This window comes from Triplophysa dalaica, chromosome 8 (assembly GCF_015846415.1).
Source record: "Triplophysa dalaica isolate WHDGS20190420 chromosome 8, ASM1584641v1, whole genome shotgun sequence".
NCBI classification, from domain to species: domain Eukaryota; kingdom Metazoa; phylum Chordata; class Actinopteri; order Cypriniformes; family Nemacheilidae; genus Triplophysa; species Triplophysa dalaica.
In genome coordinates this window covers 1,188,923-1,207,500 of record NC_079549.1, presented here as the reverse complement: position 1 = coordinate 1,207,500, position 18,578 = coordinate 1,188,923, and the positions used below count along the sequence as shown (strand labels likewise).

The following is an 18,578-nucleotide window of genomic DNA, read 5'->3' as shown; positions in this document are numbered from 1 at the left end:
CAGGTGAAAATGAAACATTAATCAGCTGGGACGCTGGACAACCAAACAACGATGACTGTGCTATGTTTAGCAAAGTCAATAAGAAACTGCATGATGATAGTTGCTCTTTTACTTACGCCTTCTTCTGTATGAATGTGTCTGAGATTGTGTTGGTTCATCAGTCTGAGAGCTGGGAGGGAGCTCTAGAATACTGTAGACATCATCATGATGATCTGGCATCTCTGAGCTCAAACAGACGGATGGATTATGCTCTCAGTAAGATCACAGGAGATCAAACACAATACGTGTGGATTGGTCTGCGCTTTCTAGCAGGTAGATGGTTCTGGATCAGTGGAGATGATCTTATCTTCAAGGTCTGGTCTTCAGATGAACAGCTTCAATGTCCTGCCCAAAACCAACGCTGTGCAGCTCTGAACAAGAACACACAGACCTGGACACCCAGAGACTGTGAGGAGAAGCTCAACTTTCTGTGTTTTTCAGCATGAGATAGAAACAGTGGATCTGAACACGGTAGCCTTCACTTTGCTGCTCTTACACATTTGGCCTCAAGACAGCACCTGCGTTATATAATATATAATATGTTTTAATATTTTACAAATGTAGCATAATTACAGTCAGATTGTCTCTTTGTTTTCACATCCAGTAGGGGGCAGAATACCACCAGACTATACAAATATTAATGAGAAAATGAATGTTTAGACACACACATATTTCAACATTATGACAGCACACATACATCTGGGAGACAATATCTGTATTTACATCTGGAAGATTTTTTTATTTGCTCATCTGTAATCCGTCTCTGTATAGATCTGCTGTTAGATGACATACACACCTAGAAGATGTCTATAAGACGTTTATGATTCAGAATGTTTATGTTTATCCGATATTTTACACAGCCGATGTTTTCCAGATCTCCAGATCTTTAGCAGACATCTTCCAGACGTACATGTGCTATCTGAGTAAACGGTTCACACATCAATAGCATAGATACTGTATACATACATGTCTGATTCAAGTGAATTCTTATTAACACACTTTACTATAAACTATCCTATTTATTGATGTTGAAAATCTCTCTTCTGCATATCTCTGTATTGCAAGTACTCTTAACTTGACACTGTGTACTAAAGTGTGTTGGATTTGATGACATAGAGCTAATAAAGTATATAATCATCTTGAAGTCAGTTTGGATAAAGCATCTCCTAAATAAATGAATGTAGACATAATGTAAATGATACATGAGGACACTAGACATGTTTGCTTATTAAGCCTTATGTTTTTATTTTTGTTTATATTTGGGTTATATGAGGTTATTTATAAATATATATTATTCTGTAAAGCCGCTTTGCAACAATGCCCATAGTGAAAATGTTCAGTGTAATGTGATCTCAATGTACACAAATGAATCTGTCTTAGAGTTTAAAACCTGTTAAGCATCATGTTTGTCAAGGTAATTCAAATGAAATTATGATCAATTAAATTAGCTTCAGAATAAACACGATTGTGAAATTGTTGTTACACTGTTCTATAAATAAGAAGATAATATCAAGAAACTAACATGTCAGACAGTTAATTGTATAATTAGTTCAATTATAATTAGTAGTGGGCATAGATTAATTTTTTTAATCTAGATTAATCTAGATTAAAATAGCTCATTTGAATTCTGCCGAAGGCATTCAGAATATGTGTGCTACCCAAATAATGACTAAAAGTAAGTCTTTGAGAACGGGTTTCTCAAGCCAGGTGGCGCATTAGACCAGGTATGCCGCCCATCGATTGAATGCGAGACTCCGGTTCCATACACAGATGTTTATTAACACTTTAACACCGTAGAACTAAAAGTTCAAGTAAACAAAATAAAAGACATCAAATATTGCAAAACAATACATAAATGACAAATAAAGAATACAGTAATACTGACCACTTTAGCCTGCTTCTCAACCAACGGCAGAGTCATTTCCCAGAAGCAATCTTCAAAGTCAAATATACTTAAACTTATACGCAGTTGAAACAGGGAGTATAAAGAATTAAACTAGCATGAATCGCTACATGTGCGCTTGGTCCCTGCGCTTTGGTTACGGGGCTTACTTCCGGTTTTCGGAATGTCAAAATAAAAGTACATGAGTATTTCAAATATATTCAAAATACCGGCTGCATTTACACTCCCACCATCACACAATGTGTGATTCACATCACAAAAATAGACTTTCTAAACAGAACATTCTAAAACAATGATGTAAATAAACGCATATACATTCAAATATAAACAAAACAATGAAGAACTAGGCTACTTATTCGGCCTCAAGCAGTAGTACTGTTTTGTGTATTGACCTTTCTAAATAAACTGGCTTATGTGAGCGTGCGCCTCTAATGTCTAGTGCTGTGTCACTAAGTAACAGTTTGAGTTTTCTGACTCTTCCGTCAGATCCTTGGAAGACTTCAACTACCTTCGCCAGCTTCCACTTATTTCTTGGTGCGTCATCATCTTGCAACAGGACAATGTCATTCACTTTAGCATTTCTCCTGTCCTTGTTCCATTTGCTCCTCTGCTGCAGATTCAGCAAATACTCCTTTCTCCATCTGGTCCAAAATTCATTAGACAAGAACTGAACTCTCTTCCATCTTCATTTCTCTCCTTAGCAGGTCACTCGACCTTGTGGCCACGACTGCAGCTGAGAGTTCCAGTCTTGGGATCGTTGTTAACTTTGTCAGTGAAAGATTATGAAGGTCTTGGAGCCACGCTTCCCAACGCGGCCTGAGATCATCAGGAAGCTGCTCATCCCATCCCACCTTGTCTTGGCACATCCTTTGTAGAATCTGTTTACCTTTTAGAATGATAGGTGCCACAAATCCAAGAGGATCAAAAATTGAGGCCACTGTTGACAATACTCCTCTTCTGGTGAAAGGATGATCCTTTACCCTCACTTTGAACTGGAACTTATCTGAGCTAATGCACCATTGGACCCCGAGAGCCCGCTCCATCTTGTGCTCACCCAAGGCCATGTCCAGGTCAGCTACAACTTCTGCAAGTTCTTGCTTTGGGATTGTGGCAAGCACCTTCTTGTTACTGGTAATGAATTTGTGTAAGTGGAGTTTACCAGTGTTGCAGAGGTCTCTTGCCTCTCTAACAAGCTCGATAGCTTCTTCTTCACTGTCCAAACTTGTTAATCCATCATCAACATAAAAATTGCGCTGAATAAACCTCACTGTAGCTTCACTAAACTTGCCTTCACCTTCTGCAGCCAGGTGTTTGAGCCCAAAGTTTGCGCATCCAGGTGACGATGCAGCACCGAACAAGTGAACCTTCATGCGGAACACTGAAGGTGGAGCCTCCATATCGCCTCTTTCCCACCACAGGAATCTGAGATAGTCTTGGTCACTTGGTGCGACATGAAATTGATGGAACATCCGCTCTACATCACACATGATGGCTACTCGTCCTTTGCGGAAGCGACACAAGACCCCTACAAGGGTATTTGTAAGGTCTGGCCCGGTGAGTAGATGCTCATTCAGCGATGTATTCTGAAACTTAGCCGAGCAATCAAATACCACGCGAATCTTTCCTGGCTTTTGGGGATGATAAACCCCATGGTGAGGGATATACCACGTGGTCCGATCGTTTAACTCTGACTCTGGAACCTTTTCAGCATCACCTCTTGTTATGATGTCCTCCATAAAAGCCACATAATCCTTGTGATATTGATTATCTTTCTTAAGACGTTTTCCCAGACATCTGAGTCGATGTTGTGCACACACTTTGTTGTTTGGCAGGCTTGGTTTCTCTTCCTTAAAAGGCAATGGCATTTCGTAATGTCCATTTGGCTTTTGCTTGATTCCTTCTTTCAGCTTCACCAAGAACTTAATATCTTCTTGTGATATTAGAACTTCTTCACTGAACTTCTCAGTAAAATCTGCCTCAAAGACCTTGAGTATATCTGCTGGAGTGATCATTTCCTTGACTTGAGTTCTATAAACAAAATGTACCTCAGACTTGAGCTCAGTAAAGGCCTTGGTAGCTGGCTGAACTTTCTTTATGATGATACGGTGGCTCACACCGATTTCATCCTCATGATCATAATCCACACCAGTGCTGCTGTAGCCGATAATGCTCCAACCCAACACAGACTTTTGTGCATATGGCTGGTTTTCATTGCCCGAGATGACATCTCTGGGAAGTAAGGCTTGTGGACAGTTATAGCCGATTAACAATCCCACTTCACAATCAAGCTCAGGAGACATTTCATCTGCCAAATGTTCTAAGTGAGGCCAAGACTTTGCGGTAGTTCTTGTGGGTATATGGGATCTGTTTGCTGGTATGTAATCTCTGGTATAAGTTGTTGGGAGTTTGATTTTAGTGTCAGAGCTGATGCCTCTTACCTGTAGTCCTTGCACCCTTTGGCTATTCACCACTTTTGTTTTTGATGTTATTGTGGACACTTTAAGTTTTACTGACTCTTTCCTGGCACCCAATGTAACAGCTGCATCCTTCAGGATGAAGGTTGTGTCACTCTGACTATCAAGTAACGCATACACTAAAACTTCCTTGTCTGGTTCCATTGCCGTGGAGACATAGACTGGAACAATAGATGAAGTGTGAGTGCTGCTTTTCTCTTGAACAACTCTGTTAGAGGTAGCTTGCTGTATTTCAATTGATTCAGACTGTTGGTTGGTGTGTCCTCCGTTTTCATTTGGCCTTTCTGGTTTTATTCTTACAGCTTGTTCTTGGTTTTTCTTCCCACGATCTTGATGTAGGCAAGTAGGGTGATGTTTTCCACATAAGTCACACACACTCCTGGATGTACACGCTCTGGAGTTATGGCCTATCCTAAGGCAGCCAAAACACAATTTCTCCAGTTGTACAAACTTAACTCTTTCTTCAATAGGTTTTTCCCTAATCTTGAGACACCTATGGAGAGTATGGCCTTTCTTCTTACAAAACATGCATGTGCTGCTTGTCTTCTCAATTGTATTAGTGGTGAAAGTCTTAGCACTAAAGTTTTGATTTCGTTGATACTTAGACTGTTCTCGTTCTGTTGGCTTTGATCTTTCTTGGTCAGTTGACTTCACAGCATACAATGATGTGATGGGGTTGCATGCAATACGAGCCTCCATATTGAGAAATCTTACAAAATATCTAAAGTCCGGGAACATTTTGTGTCCATCCTGATAGATTGTTGCTTCTCTATTCCAGCGTGAGCTCAACCAATCCGGGAGCTTGACAGTAATCCTTTGGTTTTCCACACAGTCGTTGAGAGTTTGTAGACCTTGAACATATGGCATAGCTGATTCCACACTGCTCAGAAAATCAACAAACTCACGAAGACTTTCGCTATCCTTGGGGGCAATTTTATGCCATGTATGTATCTTGTCACGGTATGACTTGGCAACTATGAATGGATTACCAAATCTGTCTTCAAGTATGTCCCAGGCAGCACGATAAGCGGTTTCTGTTCCTACAAGGAAATGGCCTTCAATAGCTTTCTTGGCTGGGCCACCAACGTACTTGCGTAGAAAGAAGAGCTTTTCTTGAGCTAGCAGGTTCTTGCGCTCAATCAGAGTAAAGAAGGAAAGCTTCCAATCATTGTACTTGAGAGGATCTCCTTTGAAAACTTCAGGTTCTGGGATTGGAACTCGATTAGCTGTGATTGCTTCAGCAAGAGTTCTCACAAGGTCATTGGTAGCTTCATGAGAGGTTAAAAAGGCTTGAGTGGTTGGCTGTGGAACAGAACATGAGGTGTACATGGAGGGATATAGGAGAGGGGATTTAGTGGCTGTAACCTCATGAGGGTGCTGGACTTGACTGGGCTTGGCTTGTTGCGCAAGTAAAGCTTGTGAGACTGGTGCTTGAGAGGGAAAAAATTGATCCATTAAAGGGTTAAGTGCTAGTGGTGGATCGACAGATTCTGAATAAACCTGCAGTCTTGCTTGAGCCGCAACATGCCCTTTAAGTTCTTCTAGCCTTTGTACTTCTCTCTTTTTTCCTTCCAGCTTCATTTTTCTATCAGCACTTTCTGCTATGAACTGAGCTCTTTTTTTAGCACTCTCTGCTTCAATTTCCTTTTCTATAGCTTCTCTTTCAGCCTTCAAGATTTGATCTTCCACCTCAAGTCTTTGAATTTCTTCCTTCTGCTGATGTTGTGCATTTGTTATCTTCATCATTTCTTGCGTAGCCACAACTTCGGCTGCCGCCTGTTTTGCATTAAGGGACAGGATAGAAGAGTGTCTGGATACTTGGGAAGGAACCTTTGACTTAGCGGTTTGAACGGAGGAAACACTAGACACTGTGCTTTCAAATACTGATTTAGCATCAGGCCAAGTTATGATTTGTGTATCATCATCACTGCGGAAATGTTGAACATTTGTATTTGCAATCCTAGTAAATGCCTGGCATGTGTCATTCATTCTCCGAATGTCTGGTTCAGGAGTTGAAATTGCTCTTATTTTGAGGTAAGTAATGTCCATGTCCACTTGTGCGGTATTGATTGCATTTACAATCTCCTCAATCAGATCATCAGCATCATTATTCTTAATGGACCGTTTTAAGCCATTGATATGATACTTCCATCTTCTGTACATCTTTACAAAACTTACAGTTAGATCTTTCAATTTGTCATCTAACAGAGCTTTGCCCTTTTCAGTGAGCTTTTGTATACGTCCAGATTTCCTAATTCCAGGAATCATTTGTGTGTCATCCACACCAACCTGAGATTGTGTGGCCTGCGATGTGTCTTCAACTTGCTCATCAGCGTCAGCTTGCTGTGATAGGGTAGTCCTTTCTGCGTCACTATCTTCTTGAAAGTCTCCATGAGTGACCTCTTCAGTAGGAAGAAAGGTGATTTCCTTTGAGTGTGACATATTAAATGCATGTGATGTATTTGATTAAACTGTATTCTGTTGTCTAATGTGTGCAAATATGAAATAAAATTAAATGCAAAACTAATCTCTTTGCTTCCCTTAGCTTAACCTTTGAATATTGCACATCAACACACTACAGTCTTATAATAACACACTTCAATAAATAAGCAATAAAAGGCAATTAACAAAGTGAGAAATAATAATAATTCGTCACAGTTTAAATATGAAAACTTACTTGTTGGAACAAACTTTGAATTTAACTTAGAACTTCTTAGATTCAACTGGGAGAATGGTTCATTTACATATCTGCTAAGTTTCTTTGTTTCTTACTAGATAATCAAACTGCAGCACAAAATAATGACGACTGCTGATTTAAGAGGAAAAAACACAAATGAAACGTCCGTGTGCTATCATGGCAGTACTTGCGCTACTTTCGACACACTCCTTTCGACGTGCTTGCTTGTGTAGCCTTGTCCACTTGCCCCTTTGGATTCACACGAACCATTCACAAGTTGACCTCTCGTTTACCGCACGCGGTCGCAGCCAGCCCGTATTCGTCCGCTCAGAGCCTTTACCGTTGCAGTAGTGTTCTACTATGCCGCCCATCGATTGAATGCGAGACTCCGGTTCCATACACAGATGTTTATTAACACTTTAACACCGTAGAACTAAAAGTTCAAGTAAACAAAATAAAAGACATCAAATATTGCAAAACAATACATAAATGACAAATAAAGAATACAGTAATACTGACCACTTTAGCCTGCTTCTCAACCAACGGCAGAGTCATTTCCCAGAAGCAATCTTCAAAGTCAAATATACTTAAACTTATACGCAGTTGAAACAGGGAGTATAAAGAATTAAACTAGCATGAATCGCTACATGTGCGCTTGGTCCCTGCGCTTTGGTTACGGGGCTTACTTCCGGTTTTCGGAATGTCAAAATAAAAGTACATGAGTATTTCAAATATATTCAAAATACCGGCTGCATTTACACCAGGGGTTCATCTCCTGTTTCCAAAATGCATCTCAAACTGCTTGAGAAAGCTGTTCTACTATGATAATTGGTGATGAAAATTAAATTATGTTCAATAAGATGAACTTGTGTTTACTTCCGCATTAGCTAAGGGATGATTTGCGTTTAGGTGGTACTTGAGACTGGAAGAGCTCCTACAGTACATTTACATTTAGTCATTTAACAGACGCTTTTATCCAAAGCGATTTACAAAGAGTGAGGAAGCAACAAGCAATATGTCATACAGGAGCCATAATACATTAGATCTCAATACAAAGTTACTGGTTTCAACTAAAGCTAGACCACTACCTGTTCAGAGAAAGTGTTTTTTTTAAACCAATTCCGCATTGCACAAGGTGCAAACAACCTTAGTCTTGTCGATGTTTCTATTGGGAAGCTTCTTAAAAATTAATATTCCCTGAAGCAACCCGGCGGCTTCATAGCTGCATCCATGTTAGCACGTCACGTTTGATGCGGTAATTTCACAGTAACGTTATGTTGTGTTCAGACCAAACGCGAATGGCGCGTCAAGCACGAGTGATTTATGTGTTAATGCAAAGAGCCAATAGACCTACTTGCTGCGCGAATCGCGCGAATGAACCCCCGGTTATGAGATGATGAGGCGGCTTCTGCTTCCGCGAATGACGCGAATCACGCGAGTTGAAAAATCTCGTTCTCGCCCCCTACAGTGCAGTTCAGCTGGTATACATCCGCGCTAAAATATCAAGGTGAAAGTCATCATAGCTTGCGTAGTATAGACCCAGCTCCCAACCCAACTTTGAGAATAGATTAACGGCGACATTTTTTTTATCGCGCGATAAGAGTCTCACTGCGTAACGCCGTTAACGGCCCACCACTAATTATAATGCAATATTGTCAACACCGGGGCTGGAGCCGGACTGAGAGAGTTAAAGAATCCAGAGACAGGAACGAGTTAAAGAAGGCAAAAGTAACTTTAATGAGTCAAATGAATATATCTACAGAAGCAAGCAATTAGTCCACAAAAAAAGGAAGGAAAGGATCTTCACAAAAACAATAGTTGCTCCAAGTTGTCCCCACTCAATATTACACAGAAGAATGACAAAAGGGCAGTACAAAACAAAAAACCCCCAAAAAAACAATGTCTGAAGGATTCTTAGAAAAAAGAAAACTGAAAAGTTCACAAAGAAAATCCTTTGGTTAGAAAACTAAGCAGCAGATAGAGGAAGACTCCTCCACTTACAAACACTGAGCAGAGAATAGAGAAACAGAGTAAACATGAAGAAAACAATAAATAATCACAAAGGCAGGAAACAAACTCAACAAGTACTCAATGGTGGCCTCTAGGTCCATAATCCTGACAAATATCGCTGGACTAGTCGTGTGATATGGCTCTATATCAACATGGCTGTGATTGGGCCAGAGTTAAGACGCCTAATTTAATTTAATTTAATTTGATGTTAGGAATTCCACCATGTATACGTACGTTGGTGAATTTTCAGTTTTATCTGCATTTGGGGGTTGTGTTCTGGGCTCGATCCGGTTCCGAGTCTGGCGCATTTGCCATGACCACGGCAGAGTGTTTCGGGTTCGGATAGATCCGGTGAGCTCGGAGCATTCCCTGCACAACAGGCCAATTCGCATAACCTGCATACCCATGCTTTACCAATCTATCCCTACAACTGAGCTGTTTATCTGCGAGGGCGAAATCGTGAAACCAATAAGGGGTGATTCTAGGATAAATATCTGTAGGTTTGTCACAAGAAAGTTGTTTACAGTCTAAAATATTGACCGCTAACAGTATTGTCCACTGTTAGCCTACAAGGGTACTGTCAAATAAGTTATGACTGGGACTTCCCAGGAAGTCCCAGTCTTAACTTATTTGACGGGTCCACATAGGTAGCTTATGTACACACCATTTTTAGGCTTCTTAAGCACATTGACTTGCTTTGATGTACATCATTTTGAAGGATTGTGTATCATATGCAATTTACTCTTGGTTTTACCTGTTTAACTCATTACCCAGGTTAAATGATGGCACTTATTCGGATATGTCCATTGCATAACTATGTAGGTCCCATTAAATAAGTTACAAATGTACATGCCAGACATAACTTGTTTGACAGGGCTCCCATAGGTAGATGATGTACATCCCGCTCATAAAACTTTTGGCATGGGTCCAATAGGTAGGTTATGTACAAAAACATTTTTAACAATGATGTGCATTAAGGCTCATAGATGTTCCCCAGAAGCTGAAGGGCTATGCTTCTCACACACTCTACTGTTGGTTTGAGCTATATAACTCCTTACTTAGGCTTATAATGACCCATAATTGGCTTTGTCCATTATTGACCTATGAGGGTCCCATTAATTTTTTTTGCTTCTGGAGCACACCTGTGAGCCTTGATGGACGTCATTGTGAAGGGCTATGTCTCTCATACACTCTACTGTTGGTTAAAGCTAAATAACTCCTTGCTTAGGAAACGGACACACATTTTTAAGATTCTGGAGCACACCTGTGAGCCTTAATGCACGTCATTAGTTGCTTAATGCTATCTAAACTCTAAGACAGATTCATTTGTGTACATTGAGATCACATTACACTGAACATTTTCGCTATGGGCACTGTTGCATAGCGGCTTTACAGAATAATATATATTTATAAATAACCTCATATAACCCAAATATAAACAAAAATAAAAACATAAGGCTTAATACGCAAACATGTCTAGTGTCCTCATGTATCATTTACATTATGTCTACATTCATTGACTTAGGAGATGCTTTATCCAAACTGACTTAAAGATGATTATATACTTTATTAGCTCTATGTCATCAAATCCAACACACTTTAGTACACAGTGTCAAGTTAAGAGTACTTGCAATACAGAGATATGCAGAAGAGAGATTTTCAACATCAATAAATAGGATAGTTTATAGTAAAGTGTGTTAATAAGAATTCACTTGAATCAGACATGTATGTATACAGTATCTATGCTATTGATGTGTGAACCGTTTACTCAGATAGCACATGTACGTCTGGAAGATGTCTGCTAAAGATCTGGAGATCTGGAAAACATCGGCTGTGTAAAATATCGGATAAACATAAACATTCTGAATCATAAACGTCTTACAGACATCTTCTAGGTGTGTATGTCATCTAACAGCAGATCTATACAGTGACGGATTACAGATGAGCAAATAAAAAAATCTTCCAGATGTAAATACAGATATTGTCTCCCAGATGTATGTGTGCTGTCATAATGTTGAAATATGTGTGTGTCTAAACATTCATTTTCTCATTAATATTTGTATAGTCTGGTGGTATTCTGCCCCCAACTGGATGTGAAAACAAAGAGACAATCTGACTGTAATTATGCTACACCATCATAACATGTAAATAAAGAACAAATCTGACTTTTAACATTTTATATCTGAAATTAATGTCAATAAGCAGCAGGTTTCCGCCAAAACGATTTATCTCATGTTATATAATTATTATATATTATATAACGCAGGTGCTGTCTTGAGGCCAAATGTGACACAGCGTCAAAGTGAAGGCTACCGTGTTCAGATCCACTGTTTCTATCTCATGCTGAAAAACACAGAAAGTTGAGCTTCTCCTCACAGTCTCTGGGTGTCCAGGTCTTTGTGTTCTTGTCCAGAGCTGCACAGCGTTGGTTTTGGGCAGGACATTGAAGCTGTTCATCTGAAGACCAGACCTTGAAGATAAGATCATCTCCACTGATCCAGAACCATCTACCTGCTAGAAAGCGCAGACCAATCCACACGTATTGTGTTTGATCTCCTGTGATCTTACTGAGAGCATCAGTCATGCTTCTGTTTGAGCTCAGAGATGCCAGATCATCATGATGATGTCTACAGTATTCTAGAGCTCCCTCCCAGCTCTCAGACTGATGAACCAACACAATCTCACACACATTCATACAGAAGAAGGCGTAAGTAAAAGAGCATCTATCATACTGCAGTCTCTTACTGGCTTTGCTTAAAAAAGCGCAGTTATTATGGCCTGGTTCACCATCAGACCAGCTGGGTCCTGTTGCAACTTTTGTCGACGTCCAGGTTAGTGATCTCTTGTAGAGCCCAACCCAGGCATCAGAGGTTCGATTGACTGCATCTTGTAAAAACTGCTGTTCTTCAATCTCATTGATAAAGGTGGAGATACAATAATAGTTTGTTTTGCAGTGATTTAGTGCTTCATCCCATGTTTTCTCCAGATTTATATAATAATGTTGTTTAGTGACACATGAGATGAGTCCATAGAGCTGGATGATGAGGAGCACAGTGAGTGTAGTCTTCATCTTTACTCAGTCAAGAGGTTTTGTGAGTCTGAAGATGAAGATAGAACTGTGACTCTCTCTTACTTCAACTGACACACAACCAATAACAAAAGAGTGTGATGAGTGACAGTGACACAGTCCAATCACAACACAACACACAAATGTCAGGTGCATGTGACCAATGATAAATATTCAATGATTAAAATGATTTAAATGTATGAAAACTAAGAGATGAAACAGAGGACAGGACAGTCTGGCATGAATATATTTTTGCATTTGTTCCACAGGTTGCTGAACACAGATTTGGTTCTCATTCAAACCTTCAACAAATTTTAGATTTTGTCATCTTAATATACTGATCTATGCATCACATTTCTATGACATTAGACATTTCTCTTGTGTCTCAGAGCAACATTTGAGATATATGGATCAGTTTTTACACAAACACGTACTAAGAAGGTGTTCAGATAACTAAAATGAAAAACACATTCTGAAAATAAGTGCGACAGGTCTGTTAAAAAGGATTTCTGTTTCCGTTTCTGTTCACGCCCTCTTGTCTCTTCGGTATAGATGGTTAATTACACTACACAAAATGACTTTCTTACTTAGACTTTTTTTCTTGTTTTCCAGTTAAACTGTCTAAATGGGTGTACAAAGGTTCAATAAAAGGAAGGAGGCGGGAACCGGCAGACATTTAAATAAAGTTTTAATATAAATAATAACAGCCGGGGGCCCCTCACGGCCGACGGCAGGCGAACAAAACAAAAACACGGAAGTAAAACACAAGAACATAAATACAAATACAAACATGTTCGGCCCCGGTGCTATCTCGACAACAGTCCCGTTGCTCGTCCTCTTATGCTCCCAATCTCCACCGTGAGATATCCGGGACCGATGTGCGTACAGCTGATTCAAACTATCAATCACGCCACCGGCCCTGCCTCAGGGCTCTCGTCCCGTCTTCCTAACCACAATGGGGTAAGAATAATAATCTTGAATTGACTCACTAACTAAAAGGTAAACCTTAATTCAAGATTATTTTTCTTACCCTTTTGGCAGATTTTTTGCTTGTTTTAAGCAAAATTTACTGAAATTTGATATTATAATATATATACATATATTCCATTCCATTCCATTTTCTACCGCTTATCCGAACTACCTCGGGTTATACATATATTATATATTATTATTTTCTTGCGTCATTTTGCTCATCAAGAAAATGCATCATTATTCAAAAAAGTAAGAAAGTCATTTTTTGCAGTGTAGTTCATGCCCCGCATCTTGCTCTCTTGATTTGCTGCCCTTTAAATAGCCCTCATGTGTATTGTCTTGTGCTAGTCCCGTGAAGCCACATAAACCCCCGACTACATCATGGTCGGTCTCTTTGTCATTCTCGCAAAGGATCTCGTTCGAGCCTGCACAGCTTTATTGGTTGGCGTTTGCCCCCGCAAGAGCTGTGTCTCGAGCATTTAAACTGCATATTAACGAAGTTGCGTTTCAATTACATTCGATTATTCGAATTGGTGAGTTATTCTTTGGAACTCATTGGTTTACCAGGGGTCTTTACTTACTTTGGATGTATTTTATGTGTGCCTATTGGTAACAGGGCATAGTTTATTGTGTGCAGGTTGCAGTGTGAACTACGTAACAGCACTAACTGAGATTCAGTTCATTGATACATTTGTTGTCCAGGGTTTATTTTTTTTCTGAGTTTTGAACATTATGGCTGATTCATGCTCCACATGTTCAGGCTCTATGGATGTCTGGGATACACACATGGAATGTCCCGCCTGCTCTGGCCCACTAATGGCCGAACCACCATTTCTACGCCTTTCCCCCTAACCCACTCCTTTGGTCAGTGTTGAGGTGAGTACAGGCGACATGGTGCAGGCCAATACTAGTGGCCCCCTAGTGACCGGGGATGCCTAGGTTCAGTCTTCTGTCGACTCTGAGGACCGGACTTGCTGTCACAGATGGGTATGCCTTATACCCGAATTTGACGCCCAATTCGCCCGCACTCTTATCATGATTGGGAGTTTTTTCCCTTATCAGAGTTTAGGGGCCGTTTTCCCGGAGAGGCATCGTACGGACATCACAAGGTGTGTCAAAGTGCTGCCTGCGTGGACCCTCGTACCCCAAAATGCCTTCCCACCTAATCTTTATCACCGCACCCACGAGGAGCCTTTCGCGTGCCCCTAACTCTGCCATAGTCTTCCTCCCGTGCGCCTAGAGTTGGTAGTTTTGTGGCCCTCGCTGCCTATTCATGGCACGGCATCCAAAAGATCCAAAAGATGACACTCTGAATCTATTCCATTCATTTTCTTGAGTTCATGATGGACTAATTGGACAGAATGGTCCGATCGACCCAAAAAGTTTTAAGCTCATTGAGTACTCAGTTTGCCCAGAAAGGCACCGGTAGGCTATTAATAGGTTGTGAATGTATGCCCTATAATACTGGGGTCAAAAAATCACAGGGTCTTAATGTTCAGGGCAGTTTATCACAGGGGTCTCCCAAACCGGGATTTCGAGTACCGTGCTTCTCGTTCAACTTGAAGTATCCTTTTCTTGAAAAAAGATTGAACCCTAATTTTGTTCAGTTTGCTCATTCAAGAGGGTCTTTCTGGCTATGAAATGTAGAAGCCTGCATGAGAGACTTTTGAAAATCACACTATAAATCTTTCCCCACGGTTCGAGACAGCCACCCTCACGGTGTGTTAAACAAGGGCCTACAGACTAATAGAATCTAAAGTTTGGGGCCCCTCGAGCCCCCTGAGTGTGAACAGAAGCCTCCGACATTCTTAACTTATCCCATTCATTTTCATAAGCTCTTGATTGCCAATAGGGTTGGGATACAGAAAGGGCTTAGCGACCTGCAATTCACGTATATTCCACGTCACAAGCCCCTGGGTCGTGTTCTAGGGTTCCACGCCCCTCGGACCTCATTGACAACTCACTTTGCCCAAAAATACACCGCCAGCCTACACATAGGTTACGAATGTACGCTCTAGAATACAGGGGTCAAAAGGTCACAGGGTCTAACTACTCAATACGGTATACGGCAGGAGTCTCCTAATCCGGGATATCGAGTCCCGTGCTTCTAGATCAGCTGAAAGTATCTTTTTCTTGAAACAAATTGAACCCTGCTTTTGTTCAGTTTGTTCATTCAAGAGGGTCTCTCTGGCTATGAAAGGAAGAAGCCTGCAAGAGGGTCATTTGCAATACACACAATATATATATTCTCACGGTTTTCGACAGCCACCCTCATAGTATGTTAAACAGGAGCCTGCTTACTACTGGAATACAAAGTTTGGGTCCTCTCGAGCCCCCGAGATTTGAACGGGAGCCGCGACACTCTTAACTTATCCCATTCATTTTCATAAGCTCATGTTGGACAATAGGGTTGTGATAAAGTTACGGTACGGTACTGACCGACCTTAAAATCTACAAATAGGCTGCAAATGTACGCTCTGGAATACAGGGGCCTTCATTGATCTGGAGTCCAGATCCACCTTGAGGAAACACATTGACATGGAATTAGGCAGCTCTTCTGAAGGTTTAAGCCTCGTTAACTTCCGATGTTCCCATGGCGATGCTGATTGTGTTATGGGTGACTCGCCACAGGAGGGATGGGAACATGGAAATACGCATCTTTTAGGTCCACCAGAGTGAAGCACCTTTTAAGCTTGATTGCATGACGGACATCTATCATCCATTACATACGAAAAGGAAGGTACTTGAGGTTCCTGTTTAGCCGTCTGATGTCCAGAATGGGCCTGATGCTGCCGTTCTTCATTCAGGCAAGAAAATACTTCAAAAGCGCCTGCATACTAGGTTGGGGCAGCAGAGCTCCTGCTTCAACGCTTGTTCTGGAGACATCACCAAGGAGGATATGCACGGTTCCACAGTTGGCATACTACCGAGTCCTCTCTCCTGGGCCTCTGCCACTGCTGCCAATGCTCGTGCAACACGGTCTGGCATTGAAGACAGAGCTGTGGGAAAGGCAGATTACACCACATCAAAAAGTCAGGACAGCTGGGTATCTGGAAAAACATCTTGAGCTTCAGGGTAAAACTTTGTTAAACTCTGTTGTCTAGCATCCATGGACAAAAGATTACAATCAGGGCAAGGATCAATTAAGGCCTTCCTCTGATGTTCCACGACTAAGTAGGTGGGACATTCCATGTGTGCATCCCAGTCATCCATAGAGCCTGAACATGTGGAGCATGAAGCAGCCATAATGTTCAGAACTCAGAAGAAAAATAAACCCTGGACAACAAACTGATCAATGAACTGAATCTCAGTGAATGAGTCCTGTTACGTAGTTCACACTGCAACTTGCACACAATAAACTATGCCCTGTTACCAATAGGCACACTGAAAATACATCCAAAGTAAGTAAAGACCCCTGGTAAACCAATGAGTTCCAAAGAATAACTCACCAATTCGAAAAATCGAATGTAATTGAAACGCTATTTCGTTAATATGCAGTTTAAATGCTAGAGACACTGCTCTTGCGGGGGCAAACGCCAACCAATAAACCTGTGCACACTCAATCAAGATCCTCTGCGAGAATGACAAAGAGACCGACCATGATGTAGTCGGGGGTTTATATGGCTTCCGAATCGTCATCAGTCAAGGTCACGTGTGACTGAATTAATACGAGATTCTCGATGTATGTGGGAGACGTGATTCTTCCACTGTGTACTGACCATCTGTGGAGGTGTGGAACTATGAAATAGAACCCAAATGCCGGCAGCAGCGATTACAGGGGTTAAAAAAAAGGATTTATTAAACAAAGAACAAAACAAAAACCCACAACGGGGTATTAACGAGAAAACAGGACAATAACCAAAACAGGATGAAGACTAATTACCTCTAAACTAGAACAATACTTGACATTAAATAAACTAAACACTTACTAGACTTGATCTGGTTTGGGTTGGGTTAGGGTAATGCACTGAGGGCGGGAACAGAAACAAGATCGTAGAGCGCATATGGATCGCCAATTGGGACAAAAATGCCTCCCTCCACATAAAACAAGGGATCCTGCCATGATTCTGCCACAAGAACAAGAAAGACATGGCATGATGAGGCAGAATCATGACAGACACTAGTCAGAATCCAGTCCCCCAAATTGCTTCATCATTATTTCGAGAAAGACTGAATGATCAGGTGAACATCACGTATGTGCTGAAAAAGAACTTTATCTGAAAAAACAGAATAACAAAATTGAACAGAAAGTCACAGAAAGAACAATTCTGAATTGCCTAATAAATAAAAAAGTAAACACTTTTCAATGTGGTTTCTTAATATTAGTTCATCATAGCCGACGCTAACTTTGTCTTTAACAATCAGGTATTTGTGTGTAAACGTGACATAAATTGCTATGCTTTGTCTCCCCAAATGGAAAATCTTCTTTCAGTTACTGGACCTTCATATAGTGATTGACAATTAAGTTAAAATTTTCTTAAGTAGCACACTATATGAACACCAAGGTCAAGGTGAACTTAAAAACTTAAGTGTAATAATTGTAAACACACACCTGTGGTATGTTTTACAAAAAGAACCTGAAAGAAATCCTTTTTAACAGACCTGTCGCACTTATTTTCAGAATATGTTTTTCATTTTAGTTATCTGAACACCTTCTTAGTACGTGTTTGTGTAAAAAATGATCCATATATCTCAAATGTTGCTCTGAGACACAAGAGAAATGTCTAATGTCATAGAAATGTGATGCATAGATCAGTATATTAAGATGACAAAATCTAAAATTTGTTGAAGGTTTGAATGAGAACCAAATCTGTGTTCAGCAACCTGTGGAACAAATGCAAAAATATATTCATGCCAGACTGTCCTGTCCTCTGTTTCATCTCTTAGTTTTCATACATTTAAATAATTTTAATCATTGAATATTTATCATTGGTCACATGCACCTGACATGTGTGTGTTGTGTTGTGATTGGACTGTGTCACTGTCACTCATCACACTCTATTGTTATTGGTTGTGTGTCAGTTGAAGTAAGAGAGAGTCACAGTTCTATCTTCATCTTCAGACTCACAAAACCTCTTGACTGAGTAAAGATGAAGACTACACTCACTGTGCTCCTCATCATCCAGCTCTATGGACTCATCTCATGTGTCATTAAACAACATTATTATATAAATCTGGAGAAAACATGGGTTGAAGCACAAATTCACTGCAGAACCTTCTATTATGGTCTGTCCACCTTTATCAATGAGATTGAAGAACAGCAGTTTTTACAAGATGCACTCAATCAAACCTCTGATGCCTGGGTTGGACTCTGGTTGAACACTGGAACCTGGACATGGACAAAAGTTGCAACAGGACCCAGCTGGTCTGATGGTGAACCAGGCTATGATAACTGCGCTTTTTTAAGCAAAGCCAGTAAGAGACTGCAGTATGATA

General features: G+C 40.5%; 1 protein-coding gene across 2 annotated transcripts; it reads right to left on the bottom strand.

The window, feature by feature from the left end:
- Positions 1-93: 93 nt before the first annotated feature.
- LOC130428076 (uncharacterized) lies at positions 94-4,881 on the bottom strand. 2 transcript variants are annotated; one of them, XM_056755923.1, is made up of 2 exons: positions 1,925-4,881; positions 94-557 (listed from the first exon to the last, which is right to left on the bottom strand). In XM_056755923.1, the coding sequence occupies exon 1, from the start codon at positions 4,558-4,560 to the stop codon at positions 2,599-2,601; it is 1,962 nt and encodes a 653-aa protein (XP_056611901.1). In that variant the 5' UTR covers positions 4,561-4,881; the 3' UTR covers positions 94-557; positions 1,925-2,598. The 2 variants fall into 2 exon arrangements, with proteins under 2 accessions (XP_056611901.1, XP_056611900.1); XM_056755922.1 differs by lacking the exon at positions 94-557 and adding an exon at positions 1,765-1,838.
- Between the last annotated feature and the right edge of the window lie 13,697 nt (positions 4,882-18,578).

Coding starts and splice junctions, on each gene's coding strand:
- LOC130428076 (XM_056755923.1), bottom strand. CDS start 4,560: ATGGAACCAGACAAGGAAGTTTTAGTGTATGCGTTACTTGATAGTCAG.